The sequence below is a fragment of the Choloepus didactylus genome, chromosome 15 (assembly GCF_015220235.1).
Source record: "Choloepus didactylus isolate mChoDid1 chromosome 15, mChoDid1.pri, whole genome shotgun sequence".
NCBI lineage: Eukaryota > Metazoa > Chordata > Mammalia > Pilosa > Megalonychidae > Choloepus > Choloepus didactylus.
The window spans coordinates 32766947-32784657 of NC_051321.1; the positions used below are offsets into that span (position 1 = coordinate 32766947).

Genomic DNA, 17711 nt, shown 5'->3' on the forward strand with positions numbered 1-17711 from the left:
CTCCCTGGGCGCAAAGCACAGGCCGCTCCGGCGCACTGCGGGCTCATGGGGCACCCTGTGCAGCCGGTCGGAGACATCTCATTTCCCTCTGACCTCTCAGGCTCGGTAGCCGCGCGGAAAACTCAACAGCAAGGGCGTTTGCTCCCCTGACCAAGAGGAGAGCGCTGGGTTTCCAACCCGACTCCAGCGCGAGCTCCCAACCTCGGAGCCGAGGCAGCCACCGGGTGCCGGCGCGGCCCCATGCCCCGTTCTCCCAGGCTTGCTGGTTCCCTAGAAATCCTGCACCCAGAGCGATCAACCCGCAGCCGCAGTTACTGCGCAATCCAAGCGCAGAGACTTCTAGCGGCCGAGTCTGGCCAGACCCAGCCGACAACCTGCAGCCTCTGCCCTGCCAATCTCAGACGACTTTCGGAGAAAGCGGGGACATCTGCGGCCCCCTCATCTCCCTCCCGGCCCCTTCTGGAGGATCAAGAACAAGGGTGGGTGAAACCCTTGGGGAGACGGCCTCTGATTGGGAGGCCAAGAGTAGGCTGAGCCTTTTATTTTACCCCCTCCCAGGCTTGTCTGCCTACCTCTAGCCCCACTCCTCACCCCTCCCCGCCCTCCAAACCCCGACCATCAATAATTTAGGCCCCGGGAGAACTCGCGTTACCGGTATGAAAAGGCGGCAGCTGCGAGCAGATTAAAGATGAATAATTCAGCCTCCCCGGGCTCCGGGCCCGGCCCCTCGGCCCCAGTCTAAGGGGTGAGGACGGCGGCAAGGGGGCACGGCTGGAGTCCAGGGCTGGGGCCGGGAGTGGGCGCTGAGGCGGGCCTGGAATGCGCCACTGCCGCCGGCGCCCACTCCGGCTGCGGCTGCTCTCCAGCCAGCCCGCGGGTCCGCCAGTCAGCGCCGCCGCGCTCTCCGTTCTTCCTCCGACCACCTTCCGCTTGCCTTGCTCCCCTTTAGGTTTCAACGTGGCACCCTGTGGGTGGCCCGGGCTCGGCAGATTCCCGGCGGAATCGGCAAGAGAGGAGAACGCGAGCAGGGTGGCCCTTCCAGGAGGCAGATCGGCTGGGCGAAGACGGCGTGCGGACCTGGTTCCACTCGCTCGGAAGAGGAGCGAGGCTTTCCCGCTCGCTCGCCGAAAGCCGCGGCAGCCCGAGGCCCCGGCTCCGGTCCCCTGTGCTTGGAAATTATTCAGGAAATATATCTGATACCAAGGGTGTTTTTTAAAGCTCCCCTGTAAGGCTAAATATATGCTTAGAGAAAAACACAGTTCTCTGTCCTCAGCTCTCTTGTCCGAAGCTCGGATCCAAGCCAGGTTTAAAAAGTTTCCCTGTGAAAAGTTACAAATTATCTTTAATTATTAATCCACAGACAGAGGAGGAGTTTTCTATTTACAATCTTATTTATTTAAAAAATGCCTGTTTAAAAATTTCAAAATTGTTTTACAAGCTAAAGACAAATGACATGAATTAGATAAATTAAAATTTCACGAAAATAATTTCCTTTTTCCTATTTTTCGATTTCTTTTCTCCCCTTCTTTTCTTTTTCTGCAACATCCTTTCAATGTGCTTTCCCTGATTTCCTTCCTCTTTTGAGTTCTCTTTCCCTTTTCCCCGGCTTTGGCATTTGCCTTCCTTTTGTTCTCCCCCTCCCCTGATTTTCTCCCTCTTTGGCGACCCCATGGCCGTGTCACTGGCTGCACTGTCCTTTCTGGGCAGGAGTGAGAGGCTCCCAAGGAGCTTCCAGAACTGAGAGCAGAGCTGCGCCAGGGTGCCCCAGAGAGGCTCCTTTTGCTGACTTAGATTTCTCCTCAGAACCCCCCTTTGTTTTTAGAGCATCTCCAGGGAGAGGCGGGGAAAGATGACTACGATGTCCTGCCAACCTCAGGCTCCCTACTCAAGCAGAGAAGGGAAGGGAAGTGAAGGGAAGGGAGGTGGGAAAGAAAGGGAGAGGAAGGAAGCATTTCAAAACAGCCGGCAAGAAGCTGGGCCTTGGAGGGCTGGGAGTTGCTGGGAGTCGAGGGTCAGGAGGGGGCACCCCACCCCCACATTCTGGGCAGGATTGTCTTGACACAGGCTTTCCACACTAGGAGTGTCTTACTGGACACCCACAACTGATCTGGAGAAAGGTAGAGAACAGGAGAGGAAGTGGGCTATTGGGGAGGGAGGAAAAAAGAGAAAACAACACAACACAAAATCCTGAACCTGCCTGCCTGTTAGTCCCCTAGCCCAGGACAAGAGGACGGCCAAGGAGTGGGGCAGCTGGAGCCAGGGTGTCAGCCTGCGGAGGACACGAGGCTCTGAAAGGAACAGGTGAAAGGAGAGAGGCAGGTGATGGGCACCTGGAAGGAAGAGAGGGAGGATGGAAGGAAGGAAGGAAGGGAGGGAGGGAGGGAAGGCAGGAAGGAGACAGAGGGAGAAGTATGGGTCATCGAAGGCAGAGGGAAGAGAAGCTGGAGGCATGAGAAACATCGGGGTGAGGGAAAGAGAGAGAACGAAAGGGGGGACTGGGAGAAGCCAGCGTGGTCTCCTAGGTGGGCGCTGAGCGCAGGGGACCGGGGCCGCGGCGGGACGGGACAGGTTCGGGACCGGGATCCCCGAGCCAGGGCAGGAGCCGGGCGCCGGTACTCACGGTGCATCGCGGAGAAGGGGTCTGCTTTGCAGTGCATATCCATGGGGAGGCAGAGGAGCGGGAGCAGCGCGGCCGCCGCCGCCGTGTCGCCTCGCAAACTCAACTTCAGGACTTGAGGAGAAAAGGGAGGGACGGTGGGAGGGGGGTGGTGAGCGGGCGCCCGACTGCGGCGGGGCGCGCGGGGCGGGGGCCACCGCGCTGAGCGCAGCGCGGGGACTCCTCCGGGCCGGCCGGGGCTTGCAACCGCAGCGGCCGCAACTTCCCACCGTCGGGGCGTGGGGCTCGGCGGTCAGCAGAACGGCCCCAGCGCAGGAGGCCGGGCCGGGAGGCACTGGGGGCGCATGGCGCGCGAGGCTGTTGCGGCCGGGGCTGAGGCTGGGCGGGGGAGGCGGCTCACTCAGCTCCCCTAGAACCCGGTCATCCAAGAGGCAGCGGTCGGAGAGGGCGCGGGGCGGGGGCGGCCCGAGGGCGCCGGGCGGGGAGCGAGGCCGCTCCAAGTGATGGCAAGTTGGCGAAGTTGGCAGAGAAGTAGCAATCTCCGGGATGTCCGAGCGGGCGCCTGCGGGAGGGGAGCGCGCCAGCCGGGCCCCCGCCCCCGGAAAAGGCAGGCGCTCGCCGCCGCGGCCGAAGGGCCGGGAGGGAAGGAGGGAGGGAGCCAAGCGGCGCCGGCAGCGTTGGGCTGGCCCCAGGTGGGTTGCGGCTGCGAGGAGGCTCGGGCGGAGACTGGAGCCTCGGCTCCCGGTGTGTGTCTCTCTAAAAGCTGCAAAGCCCCCTCCAGACCCCCTCCCCCTCCCCGCGCCGGGAGATGGATGACTTGTCAGACAAAGGCAATAGATTCCACCACTCTGTGATTCGCCAGCGCCGGAGCCCCGAGCTTCGGCGAGGAGGGCCCGGCGCCTGTCACTCCGGTGCCGAAGAGGGGAGGGCAGAGGAGGGGGAAGCAGGAGGGAGGGAGGGAGCAGCGGGCGAAGGAAGAAGGAGGGAGGGGAGCCGGCTAGGGGAAGGGGGAAGGGAAGCCTGGGATTAAAACTACACTGAGAAACGAAACCCGCCGATAAGATAAACGTTAGATAAGGATAAAGAGCGGCCGGTCTAATGAATATTCAGGCAATGACAGAGGGCCGCGGAGCGCGCCGAGCTTGGAAGCCGAGCTTGCAATCCCAACTCGCCCAGCCCTGCCGTCCACCGGCCAGTGCCCGCATGGGCCGCGCGGGCCCGGGTCCCGTTCTGCATCCCTAGTCCCAACCCCTCTACCTAGATCTGAATTCCCTTCTGTTCCTTGTTAAATCTTCCTTCCTCTCTCTGTGTCTCTGCTCCTTCCCCTTCCCTCCTGAGGTACCTCCCCACGCACGCACCCCCAATTCTCATTCCCGAGCAAAGTGCCCGGCAGTTTGTCCTCTCCCGTCCCACGCGCGGCTGCGCCCAGGGCCTCCCTTATCCCCTTGCTCACGAGAATCTGAGCAGCTCGGAGCGCTCGGTTTGGCAACGAGCTGGAGACCTCTGTCCAGGACCCACCTGACGCGGTGGGACCCAATCGACGGTGGGAGAGCCCAGGGACTTGGCTCCTGGGCCCTCAGGTGGCCAGGGAGGGGACTTGGGGAGGGAAACAGTGCGGAGACGCTGGTCGCCAGCGGCAGAGTACGCGGAAGACCAAGGCTCTCTCTCCTGGGTTGAGAAGAGGAGACTGCGATCCCGGCTGAGCGCCGCCCGCTGCCAGCTCAGTGGATCCGAAGCGAGCGCAGGAGGCGCAGCGCGCCAGGCCGGGCCCCGCTCCTACCCGAGCCGCTGGTCCAGCCTCCGCAGCCCTTGCCAGCACTCGCTCGCTCGCTCGGGTCCACTTGCATGCACCAGGCAGAAGAGGCCCTTTGTCTCCTAACTAGTTAAGTACAGAATATCCGGGAGATCTTTATGAAATATTTTCCCTCGTCTCATAAATCATCTTGGCACTTCAGCTGATGTTTTAACTCTCTCCCTCCTTCACTCCCTCCCCCCTCTTCCTAGATCTGCGAAAGGGTGGCTCGGCGAAGCCCGCGCTGCGCAGTGCTCTCGCCGCCCGGACGCGAGGCTCCTCCGGCCCCTGCCTTCGACCCCAGGCACCCAGGGAAACGCCGCGGACTCGCGCCGCTGCGCCTCTGGCCGGGACCCGGGCGGTAGCTAAGGTCGGGGGCCTCCCCCTTCGGCCTCAGCTAGAAGGAGATTCCTGTCGGGCGTCCAGGACCGGGGTTTGCTGGGACGCCCTTTTCTCCCAGGGCTCGACTCGAGCCGGCCTCAGCCCGACCGGGCTCTGAGTCTCCCACTCCGAGAGGACCCGGAGGGCTGGGGTCCCGCATTTGCCTTCCCTCTTGTATCCTCCTGAGACCGATCCGCTCATCCACAGGAGAGGTACCTTCTGGGAGGAATAATCCCTGCCTACCTGCCCCCTCCTTCCCAGTCCCCACCACCACTTCCCTTGGGCGGCCGAGCGGGTTCCCTTCCGCTGGAGGCTGAAGGCGCACGGTCCGGCCGGGAAGGTCAGTCTCTTCCTCTGGAGGCCTGCAGATGGCGCTCCTGGGTTTGCTTTGGCCTCGCAACCCCACGAACACTAACTTCGTGTGGGGAGCGAAAAAGGAAAACAGAGTTCGCCGAGCCTACAGGGAACCGCTCTCCGGCCTGGCAGCAAGGGGCTCTTAGATGGCATTGGCTGGTAGAGCCTCCGGCCCCCTCCGGGGAGGTCATGAACCAAGAATTGGGGGGGAGGGAAGGGCCATTGAGGAAGGGTCCTTACTGAGACCAGTTCAGAGGTAAAGGTGCCCTTCCCTCGGCTTCTCCTCATATTGGGGGGTCTGAATTATTGTAGGAAGAAGGCTGGACAGAACATCCCTCTGTACATAGAGTCACAGATCTTTTCCAGAACCAGCTAGACATAACCAAATGTGACATACACTTGAAGCAGTGTGGGCCTGGAAAACATGTTTTAACATATTGGACAAGAGGAATGTTCATATTTTGTAAAGAAGGGGACTCAAGGGACAAAGTGTGCCGGAAGTTGTATTCACACACCTATTCTTCACATGCCCCCTCCCCCCTCCCAGGAGTGAAGACCCTTCCAGGATAGTCCAACTCCCAGGCAGCCCGAGAGAGCCCAGACACTGACATGGCAAACACCACCCCACATAGACACACACACACACACACACACACTCCTAGGGCCCTCTCCCCAGCACTGCTCTATCTGGACACTCACCCTACCACCCTGCCCCTGGCAGCTTCCTCCTTAGGTCCAGCTGGTTCCTAGGTCTAGAAAGTCAAGGAGCAACCTGCCCTGACTATTAGGAACCCCTTTTGGTCGAGCCTCTGCCTTCCCCTAGGCTTCCAGTTGAAGGACCCCCTATGGATTTCTCTCCAGCCACCGACCTCCTTTCCTGTTCTTTTCCCTTCTTTCTTCTAGTAAAGGGGAAAAAAAGCAAGAAAGGGGGAAAAAAAAGGAGAGACGACAGAGGAAAAAGGAAAAGAAAGAGAAAAAAAGAAAACAACCCAACCCCAAACACAATCCGGGCTCCGACCTGTCAGGGTTGGTTGCTTTTCCCGTCTGCCTCTAAATGAACCTTTTCTCTCTGGTGTTTTCAAAGCGGCTCTTCCACCCCCCAACCTAGGGGCATTTACACTTCAAACAAGGCGCCCGCCTCCCTGCGGAAATTTAAAGGCAAATAAACTTTTGGGGAGTTGCTCTGATACCCATCTCGGGATTTGCTTCATTAGCCGCCTCTGTGCATCTGATCTGCCCAATAAATCTTCCTTGTGGATCGTGCGCCTTCGCTTTCTGCGCTCCCTTCCCTCCCAGGCCCGCCCGACGCCGGGCGCCCTTGCCTCCTCCCTCGCGCCCAAGCTGTGGCCGGCCTAGCTCTCCCGCTGGGCCGAGCGTACTCTGTGCGGGTGGATGTGTCCGGGAGGCGATGGTCTACGCTAAGCCCTCTCCGCCCAGAAACACATGTGTACACATGCACAGGCAATCCCAGCCAAGCCAGGAGCGAGTCGCACCCGGAGCTTCCAAATGGGTTTCCTGGCAGATTGTGCACGAAGCGAATCGCGGGTGTAGACTCGGTCCACTGCGGCAGCTCTGCTCTTCTTCCGGGCTTCCCGTAACCCCCACCCCCGGCCCAGCTCTTTCTGCCCGGGAGGAAAGGCAGAGGTGTAGCTGCCTCCGCTCCGCCCGCTGGGCTCTGACCTGGGGCCCATAAGCCGGGCCTCGAGCAGTTGCGGAAGGCGGCTGGGCCGCGGGCCGCCGCCGGAGAGTCCCAGCGGGGCCCCCTTCCCCGCGGCCTGGGCCTGCCCTTCCTCCTTCCACCTCCCGGGGAAGCAGCCAGAGAAGCCACGGTCGGGGCTCTGAGGGAGGGGATTAGAAATTCCGAAATTAAATGTATCTCCCCAGGAAATGCTCCCCACAGCGCGGACCAAATTAAACGCTTTCAAGTTCGGGGTGGGGGTGGGGGTGGGGGAACTGTTTAGAACCAATGGGGAAAAACTAGTCCGAAGGGAAGAGAAGCAGCAATGGAGGCGGGAGGAGAGGAGGGTAAAGACGAGGAGCAACTCTGTAGCCGAGTTCCTTTTCTAGATTGTCCCCCGTTTGGGGAGTCCCCACCTCAACCACCAAAAAAAGTTACTTCTCTCGACATCAAGATCCGGGACAGACGGCCGCGGTCCCCTTGCCCTCCGGGACCGGCGCAGGCCGCAGCGCACCCCCTCGGCGGACAGATCCCGGGCAGCGGTGCACGCACCCCGACCCCCTCTCCAGCGCCGCCTGACCCGCTCCCGCCCGGCCCGGCCCCTCCCCCCCATCTCTCCCGCCCCTCTCCCCTCCTAGCCCTCTGGTCACGTTGGAGGATGGCTTTTTTTTTTTCTTTTTTTTTTTTTTGGAAGAGCTTCTGGTACAATATGGAGCACCACGGGCTGCAATTTCACACTCCACAGCACATTCCCCCTAAAGCTACTTTCTTTTTTTTTTCATCTAAGACCCCCTAATTCTGCTTCCTCGCTCGCTCCCTTGCTCCCTCCCTCCCTCCTACTCTCACTCTTCTTTTCCCGCTTTTGTTCCCAATATTTGGGATCCCGGCGTGAAGCCCCGGGGGCCTGGCTCCCCCCGGCCCCGCCCGCTCGGTCTGTTGGTCCTGAGGAGGCCGCGCGCACGTGCTGGGCCTTTATCCTCTCCGGTCCCTCCCCCCTTTAACCCGGTTTCTCCTCACAAGAGGTCCCTGCGACCTGCCCGGCCCTTCGCAGCCCCTTTTGAGGGGCGATGACAATGCGAGCCACTTGCCACCAAAGCGGCCTCAGTCAGACGGGCCTACCAGGTGGCTGCAGCCCAGTGGGCCGCCCGACCAGGGCGCGGAAAAAATAGTCAAGTCAGAAGGACCTGGGCCAATGGGGACCAATGGGGGGCCAAGGGGGGCCAAGGGGCCCAGTGAGGCCCTGGCACTCCCAGGTCAGACCTGGTCAGAACCTGTCTCCACATCCCCCACATGCACAAGGGCCACCCCTGCACAGCTGGAAGGGGTCGCTCAGCCCACAGCCCTTCTGGAAGAAAGGCAGCCACCACAGGCCCAGTCCTTTTGCTTCTTTGAGCCTCAGTTTTCTCACTTGTAAAATGGGAACAATTAACACCTGTCATTTCTGCAGTGCAGCTACTTTGAAAATCAGACATTTCTATAGATTAAAGAGCAAATGCCCAGCTCGCTGACCCTTAACCCTCAACACAGAGGGAAGGGAAGAATCTGAGAGCTTGGTCAGGGCAGGGGTATGATGTTTTCCACCCAACCTATAGCCTCTAAAGGCAACCGTGGGATTCCTCACCAACCCCCTTCCTGTGTCCCTCCCTTCAGGATATTTTTTTTCTTTCCTTTGACTATACCCCATTTCTTCCAGGTTCATCAATCACTCCCGTCTCTGTCTATCTCCTGCCACTCCATTTCCACTTCTTCCTGAATCTCTGCCCCACTGCTCCCCCTTCCCACTGCACCAGCGCAGCTGCCAGCGGATCAGTTAAATTCCTCGCCCCCTCCCCAACAGCCGGGTTAATTGTGGCCTCAGGTGCGATCCCCTTCAGGCCAGTTCGCCAAAACCGTGGGGAGGAGTTGGCCCGTTGGCGGAGGACTTAGGGAAGGAAATCCCGTCCGGTCCGGTTCCAAACAAAGAAAGTTGGTCCTCCCAGGACCTGCAGTCAACCCGCCAAAGCCAGAGCCGAGATCAGACCCGGAATGGCCTGCCAGGGAGTGGGGTGGGGGTGGGGGTGGGGGGAGTGGGGGGTGGAAGGGGAGAGAGAGGAGGAGGAGAGAGGGAACATGAAAGGAGAGAAGAAAAGGCACTTATCTCTGGAAGGCCTGAAGAGGCTGGTCTGGGCGAAGCCGAGGTTCCCACTCGGCCAGCTGCCCGCCCACGCCCTCCCCCACCCCCACCCCCACCCCCACCCCAAGACCGGGTGAGAAAGTCCGAGTGAGTCTGGGTGTCGGTGGAGAAGTAATGATTAACTCCGCTCTCAGCCCGGCCCTGAGCCTGACCCGGCTGTGGTCGGGGGAGCCTACGGGGAGACCCTAGACGCCCCCGGCACTACCAGCCACGGCCACCACGAGGAAGTGGGCTGCGGAGGGAGGGGGCAGGAGCAGGGGCAGCCGAAAGGAAAGAGAGTGCGCGGCGCGGGGAGCGCAACTCCAGACGCCGGGTAGAGCAGGGGAAGACAAATAGGCACAGCCGATTCAGAGGGAAAGGAAGAGGCCGAAGCGCGGTAGCGCTGAGGAATAGTTGGAGAGGGGCGGGAGAACCCGGGCCGAGTTTTCCCGGAGTTGCAAGCAAGATCCCGCATCTGCTCTCTCGGATCCATCCACGGCGCGCCACCCTCCCTTCCTACCCTCCCAGCAGCCGTGGGGATGCGCAAAGCAGGAGGAGATCGCGCAGAGCCGGGAGCGGGTAAGACAGGGGGAGACCCGCCAGCGAGAGACAAGCAAGCCAGAGGGCAGGGCCACCAAGGCGGGGGACGGGCTGCCGGCGCCGAGGAGCGGCTGGAGACAAAGGAGCGGAGCGGAGGGGAAAGGGGAAACGGAAAACCAGCGAGAAGGGCTGCCTGAGACAGGGAGAGGCCCGAGGGAAGGGGTTTCTCAGGGGACCGGCCGAGGTTTGTATACTCGTGCCTCGTCCCCACACCTCAGCTTGGAACCGTGATGTCCCGGGTGGGGGGGGTCACTCCCGCTTGCCTTCCTAGTGGGCTAAACCTTGGCCTTGGGTCGGGGCAGGGGGTGTTGCTGGGAGTACCTACGGGCCGTGGGAGCCAAGTGTATGTGAGCCTATATGTGTACGGGGTACGCGCTGGCACTTGCGGGCGATTAGGCCCGTGGGGTGCGGGCCAGGCAGGGAAGGGCCCTCTCTGCAGGGTTAGACGGCAGCCCCATGGCTGTGCCAGCCTCGGCTCTCCACCCTCTGCTGTCCAGAACTGTCCATTCCCCGAAATGGAAACAAAAGGGCTGAAGGGAATCCCTTAGAAGCCAGTGCAAGATCTCCTTCTGGCCAAAGTCCTTTGGTTTGACTCTTTAGGGTCACCCACGTCTAGAATGGTTTCTCAACTTTCTGTAACTGTTCCTACAAAACAGAAAGTGCATAGTAAACCTAGGAATGAAAAGGTCCCAGTCCCAGGAGTTAGCTTGGCCATGTCTTGACGAGCGGTGAGTTCTAGACCCACCGCTAACAGTACATGGAAGAAATTAACTAATGGGGGGAGAAAGCCCTTTTCAATTTCTAAATAAATTAGGTAGAATTTCTGATGTGTCTCCTTGGGGCTGAGCCTCTTTCAGTGAGGGGAGCTGTGTGATCAGTGAAGTGTTGTGAGGATGTGTAAAGGTGTGTGTGTGGGGGGGGGGTGGTGCAGAGGGCATCTAGGCAAACAGCTGTTCCAGGAGGGGCTGAGACAGAAGCTCTGGACCCTTATCCAGTGCCTCCCCTCCTCCCTCTGCCCTCAGCTGGGGCTGCTCAGAGGCCAAGGCCTCGCAGCCTCTTCCAGAGGGGCCACCAATCAATCCCGCAGGTCAACACAACAATTAATAACGGAGTGAGGAGGTCTGGCATAGGAGGGCCAGGAGGCGTCAGGCGGTGTCTCCCCCCAGGCTCTGAGGGCCCGGCTGCTGGACCAGGGAGAGGGAGGATTCTCCCGGGGCAGGATGAGACCTGGCAACCCAGCGTGGGCCAGAGACTGTGCCCAGAGCCTCAAGACGGAGAGGCAGGGGACCAGCGACAGAAAGCCCGAAGGCCGGCTGGGAAGTCAGCGGAGAAAAGGGGAGAAATGAGAGGACAACAAATAAACCTCTTGTTTTATGGTTCTGGGGGAATGGGCTTAGATGGTTGAAGACCACAGTTATCCTAACTGCGGCTTTTCTCCTCACACCTTCCCCTCGCCTTTTCCTGATGGGTTTCGCTGCTACGGAACAGGCTCAGCGAGACTGAATAAAACCCGCATCCTTCGCAAACCCGGCTGCGGCGCTTGCTCCCGGGCGTGCGTCAGGCTCGCTCTCGCGCCAGTGTCATTATCACATCGAACTAGCCAGATGCGGCCCAAAGGGCTGGGAGTTGTCTGGGGTGTGCGGGCCCCTGGGAAGCAGTGCCCCGGCAAGACATGCCTATGGAAGAGTTGGGGACAGAGGCGCTGGAGGGGGCGGTGAAAAGAGAAACAAGGAAAGAGAGAAGGTGGCTGGGAGTGTGGACGCCTCCGCGGCGCCGTGGGGCCACCTCGAAGGGAACAGCAATTTCCTTCTCTCAGGTCCAACCCTGCTTCCTGCTCAGCTCTGCGACTCCTCCCCACCCTTCCCCAAGCCCCTGCCGCCCGGAGTGTTTGCCCCGCGCGGGTAAAGGCCAGAAAAGGAGAGAAGGGGAAGGAAGCCCGGTGCTCGGAGAGTCTTCCTGGTGGCTCTGTCACAAACGCGACAGAGAGCGGCTACCAGACCAGAGACAGGTAGGCAGGTGCCCCTGGGGAAGTGGGGAACACTCTGATCCTTTCTGGAATAGCTGATTCTCAGGAATCTTGGGGAAATGGCCCTGACAGGTGCTCCAGGATGCCCCCCACGGCTCTGCCATCTCCTTCCTGAGGAGCTGGGGAGGAGATCTGGGTGCACCTGGGTGCATCTGCTGGGACTGTGAACCTGGTCCATGCACCTCTATCCTGCAAAGCAGGGGGAGCCACCTGCCAGGAGGGAAAGTAGAAAAGTGGTCGCATGAGAGCCTGAGTAAAAGGGACAGGGAAAGAGAGAGGGGCGGGGGCAGGAGGTGTCAGGAGGCAAAATAGATTTAGAGAGAGTGAGGGAGAGAGAAGTCCCATGCAGGAGAGGAAGACAGGCAAGAGAGGTTCCCAGGAAGGCCCAGCCATTAGGTCTGTCCTTGGGCTGCATATTTATACGGTCGAGGGGGTGCACAGATGGGCTCTCAATTGAATTCCATCTTCAACACCATCAGAGATTGATTTTGTACTCGCTTTTAATTTTCCCATAATTAATTAGATCATTACGACTGTTTGCTATTGATCTCCCTACTTAAACCTCTGGTGCGGAGGGGTAGCCCAGAGCCCTAAAAGCTCAGGAGGCCATAGTTGATACCCCTGGGAGCCCAATATCCCCAGTGGAGACAAAGCCCAGGGAGGGGGGTGGAGGCAGCCCAAGGATTGGGCCAAGGAACAGAAAGCAGAAGTACTGGGGGTGAGACCTAGGTTATCAGCTGAAAGAACTGGAACCTGAGCTGCTGGGAGTGACAGGGGAGGGGAGGAATGAGAGTTGAGAAAGGTAAGGACTGAGGCAAAAATAGAAAGGGGGGGGGGCTAGAGTTAGGCCTAGACCTCTGTGGAATTATTTGGAAATCTATGGAAACCTGATCCAACCCTCTCCCTCCCCACCAATCTAAAACTAAACTTGGGCACTTGGCTTCCCACCCCTGCACTGCACCAGGGCATGAGGTGGGCACTCAGAGCTGAATTGGCAGGCTTGAGGAAAAGAGGGAGGAAGGAAGAAAAAAAGAAAACACACCTCCACTCCCTTAGCCCTTTGGGCAAACAGCTTCAGATCCCCACCCCCCCATTCACTGGCACCTGTACCCCTCTCTCCTAGGCTTCGCTGGAGTTGTGTTTTTTTCTGAGCACACATGCGTGAGGCACAACTACACGAATTCTCACACTTCAGTTCATATTCAAATACACACAGACCCAGGCACACAGAGACATGTGCACACAGTGTTTCCCACCCACCAGTACAGGTGCCCACACCCCCACACTCCCCACTAGCAAGGAGGGGTTTCACAGTGCTCCCAACTTAAAGGAAGTTGCACAAAATATTCATACGTGGAGACAAAGTGGAAAGATAAAGTCTTAAACGCACAATGGAAAGGAAAAGCGAGGTTCTGCAGAGACCAGAAGTCATAAAACTCACGTTTTGGGGTGGAAAGTTTTCAGTAAAGGACTCAGATAACACCAGTGGGGAAAGCCCAGGAGACCCCCGTGGTGGGGCGAGGCCGTGAGTCCCACTCCCCAGCTGTCACAGAACCCTGTCGCATTCCAAGACCAGGAAAGAAAGAGGAGTGGGGTCCGCCCTTGGCTGGGTCGCCCCCCATCCTTCTCAAGTGCCCCCCTTGCCTGCCGCGCTGACGGATCGCTGCCGGCTCTTACCTGTCCGGCCTGCGCTCTGTTCCATGCTCTACTCCCCGCCGCCGCCGCCGCCGCCTGGGCCTGGGTCTGGCTTCCCGGGTCCTCCGCGGCCCGACAGTGCGTCTGGTTTTCGCCGCCGCTGCCGGCAGATCTGCGCGCAGCCACCCAAGACCGAGCGGCTCAGATAACCCGGGCTGCCGGCCGCCTCGACTGTGCGCTCCGCTCCCGCCCGCGCTCACACACCCGGCCACGCCGAGGCACAGCCACACGCGGAGGAGCCACGCCGGCTCTCCGCCCCGCGCACACGGGCGCACACGCACCGAGGCCCTTAGCCAGCCGCAGGCAAGCCGACACCCTCTCTGCCGGAGGCACCCAAAGACCGAATCCCCAGCCTAGACGCGGGCACACCCTCCAACCCCACCCCCTCTTCTTCACTGTCACACGCTCCCGTCTGTCGCACGCAGGGGCGTCCTCTCTCACGCACTCCCCAACTTTGTGCTGTTCCCCTTTGCCACGACTCTCAGCACTCGCCCCTTCCCACCGTTGGACTTTCAGGCTCCAGCCTCCCAGCCTCAGTCCCCAACACCCCCCAAAGACACGCTCCAACTTTCTCGGCCCCAACTTTCTCAGACCACACAGTCCCTCCCCGGAAGTCTCTGTCACCCAAACATCATGGAACTGTTCACTAAACCTCTCATAATCGCTTCTGCTCCAAGAACTCCGGATTCATTTTCTTTTCTTTTTTTCTTAAACTCAGATGAAAGGTCCTGGCCTTTAAGAAGACAGTGAGGGCCAGAGGGAAAGGGTGAACCCAGGATCTCTCTCAAGCCCCTGCCACACTCAAATGGCAGCTGTGTAAGCCAAACTTTTCCACAACATTCCGATCCCCCACCCCAAGTCTGCTGGAACCTCAGACTCACGCCGTCAGAGCACACATACTCACACTCACATCTTCTGATCAAAGGCCTACTTTTGTTTTGCTTCACATCATGTCCCCCAACCTGGAATTCACACCCCTTGTGTGTGCCTTTCTCATAAACTCTCCATGGAACCTCTCACACCACTTTTCTCACATACATCCTCTTACACTTCTAATTCTCACACTCATGCATGCTTCTACTCCTACTCCCACACTTGCTTCTCATTTGCCCCACTTTATACCCATACCCACTTGCTCTCCCACTGTCACAGACTACCTTGCTTACACACCCCCAGTAGCACTGCGAGACCATCAAGGAAAGCACTGGGTAAGCCCCAGGGTGCAGGCAGGGGGTGGGGGGGCTATGGCAGGTGCCATCTCACACAAATGCCCAGGCTGCCAAGTAAGGGTGGGGGGCTCAGGGCCCAGGTCCTCCCAGCCCACTTCAGTCAAGGACCCAGATTCTCTTCAACTTCCTCTGGAAAGATTGTGCATCAAGAGACAGGAAGCTGGAGGGGCCCAGGAGCCCAGAGCCCAAACCTATATCATGGTTACTCAACTTAAATTTTTCGAATCTTCCTAACAAAACATGAATTTCTACCCTTGCAGAAAAATCATGGCCTTATTTGTGATGTAAAACATCAGACCTTGCTGATGTTTCTTTTCTTTTTCCTCTTCATTTTTTTTTCATCAAACAGGGATTTTCCAACCCAAGAGCACAAAAGCTCGAAAAGTTAAAAAAAAAAAAAAAAGTTAAACACTGAACAACATTCCCAAGCAGGGTTGGGGAGCGGCATGCATAAACGAAACCCTGGTTACACACACACAGATCACATACCCTCATGTGGTCACTCCATAGCACACACGTGAGATGTTCACACACAGAGTTAGTCTCACTGTCACCTACGCAGTACCACGCCCAGTCATGCACCAGAGCTGTGACCCACGGAGCCACACCTTCACTGCACAGTTCTTTGTGTCTTTGTTTCCTCTTCTTTCAGTGGTGATAATAACCCTTGGCTTTCTAGCAGTTTTTTTTTTTTTTTTAATCTAGTCATGAAATTTGTGTGTGGAAGTGATTTGTAAATTGTTAAGTGCGACCACACACACATTAGTTATCCTTGTTCTTGTATTATCAGAGACGCGAACATCCCAGACACACATGTGAGGAAGCACCCACTGGGGAACGAGGCGTTTTGAACTGGAGACGCACACACTCTGCTCAGTGCCCCCTCCCAGCTCCCGAGCCAGTTTGTCACAGTTACCTGACCACAGGGCCCAGGGTTGGGGCAGTGCCAGGGCTGGGGCCTTGACTCAAGGGAAGGCAGCCGAGGCCATTGTGCTAAGCAGCCTGTCGCATACCAGAGGGGCCGTGAGGGAGAAGGCGCCTCCTTCACTCCCGACTCTGATGCTCTCGAGGCTTGGGGACTCCAGAAGCCTGCAGAGGGATGCCAAAGGGTCCAACCCCGTGCCTCAGCCTCCCTCCAGCCTCCTCCCTCAGGCTCTGCCTCTCTTTGTCTCCCAGCCCTCAACCCGACCCACACTGTCTCTCGGGCCCTTTTGCTCATTGCCCACTCCATTGATTGAAAATCTCTCTCATGTTCTCCAAGGAGTCCCAGGAAAAATGATCCACCAGCTTATTGATTCTTCATTAGAATTACATTTTCACGTGTGCTAAATTGGTTTTAAAAGCTTTTTCTGTTGTTATTGTCGTGTCAGACCCTGCCGTCCAGGGCAAACCAAGTTTAAATGTTGTGGCTTCTTAGGAAAAAAAATCATTGGAGCCTGGTCTGTGATTACTCGCCTTCCTGCCTTATTGTTGTCATGATGACAATTGTGATTTGGTTTAAGTATCTTTCAGAAAAGGGCCCTGCAGGAGGTAACTCAGGTCCGGCTGGGACTGGGGAGGGGGAGATGAGGTAGGGGGTGGGTGGGAAGAGCCTGCCGCCCTGGAGGAAAAAGATCAGAGCAGTTTTCTTTCCCTGAAAATTAAACTTAGCAGTTGAACATGTATGACTTGCTTCTGGGGCAAGAGGAAAGGAGAAACTTCTAAAAATCGTTTTTATTTCCTTGTTCCCATTCCAGACTGAATAAAGGAGAAACAGAAAACTGAAAATCCCTTATTCTAGCTGCCTCCCCCTCCCTTGACTAGCTGGGGAGGGGTCTGTCAGTCTTCCACAGGGTGCTGAGGGAGCCATCGCAGCCTCCTGCTTCATAGCAGAGGCAGAAACTCAGCCCCGTAGGCACTGGTGATCATTACCCTCTGTGCTTGCCAGGGATGAATGAATCCAAATGAGGAGGAAGAAGATGGAAGAAAGAGGCAGAGACTCCAGTAGAGAAAGGAAGAGGAGAGACCCAAAGAGTGAGGGGGTCAGGCCCCAAAGTGAACCTGACAGACACAGAAAGGAAAGGAGAGATACAGAAAGAGAGAGAAAACCAGGGATGGTCTGACGGACAGAGGCAAAGAAGAAAAAGACAGAAGAGGAGAAGAATGAAACAAGGACGGAAGGAAAGAAAGAAGACTGAAAAAAGGAAATGTGTAGAGAAAGAGGAAAGGGGAGGAAAGGACCGAGAGAAGGGGAGGGAAAGAGGCCACCGCCCTCGGGAGCAGCAAGCCCTTGGGAGCCCCCACCCCCAGCCCGTGCAGCCCCCAGCCTTCCTCTACCCCCAGCCTGGCAGCCCGCAGTCGGCGCCGCGGAGTGGGCACTGGGCGACCGCGGAGCCGAGGCAGAAGAGCCGAATGTCTCCGTGATGTGTTTATCCTCTAATCAGTTCATTAGTTATAAACAACATGACATTAGAAGTTAGGAGGCAGTTGATATTAATTTTTATTTAACTAGTTGATGTTTAATCCGTCACGCCAGGCTGAATAGCAGCGAGAAAGATCTTCCTGACACAAAACCAGTTAGAACTTCATAAGGCGCAATCAGTGTCCGCGCCTCGAAACAAACAAGAGAGACAGAGACGGAGAGACAGGGAGAGACAGAGACAGACGCAGCCCCGCCAGAGACAGAGACGACGAGGCTGGCGGGGAGAGCGCTACCCCAGGTAGAAGACCAGGGAAATAGGCTAAAAGACTGAGAGCGCGGAGAGGGCAGCTCGAGCGAGAGGCTGGCAGCCCTGAACCCCGGCGCAAGCCCAGAGCGGTCCCCGACGTAATAACGAGGGCCTGGGGCCGGCGCCGGGGGACGGCTGGATCAACGTCTGGCTCCGGCTCTGCCCAGCCTCGCTGCGGCAACCACCAGAGCCTCCAGCAGCGGAAAGCTTCGGGTTATTTGGCAGCCTGGCAGGCTGCCAGAGGCTAATGTCCCAGCAAGGCAAGGCCCTGAGTTTCCAAAACTCTTCTCTCCAAGGTCCAGAGGCCGAGAATCCCTTCCCGCCCAGCTTCAGGAAGAGGAGGCCGGGGCAAGAGAGGAAAGGAGAAAAAGGCAAGGAGTTTGTGTCCAGCGGCACAAGTCTGAAAAAGTTTGCAGCGGTCATAAGCTAGAGCGGGCTGTGTGTGTGTGTGTGTGTGTGTGTGTGTGTGTGTGTGTGTG

At 58.1% G+C, this 17711-nt stretch overlaps 1 protein-coding gene across 1 annotated transcript in view; it reads right to left on the reverse strand.

Annotated features, from left to right (window-relative positions):
* The window catches only part of PAX2 (paired box 2), an 88142-nt gene extending 74827 nt beyond the window's left edge, over positions 1 to 13315 (reverse strand). Inside the window, exons 1-2 of the mRNA XM_037804518.1 lie at positions 13278 to 13315; positions 2621 to 2731 (exon numbers count right to left, since the gene is read on the reverse strand). Coding sequence (XP_037660446.1) covers positions 2621 to 2731; positions 13278 to 13302 — 136 coding nt within the window. The 5' untranslated portion in view covers positions 13303 to 13315. The remainder of the gene's footprint in view (positions 1 to 2620; positions 2732 to 13277) is intronic.
* Between the last annotated feature and the right edge of the window lie 4396 nt (positions 13316 to 17711).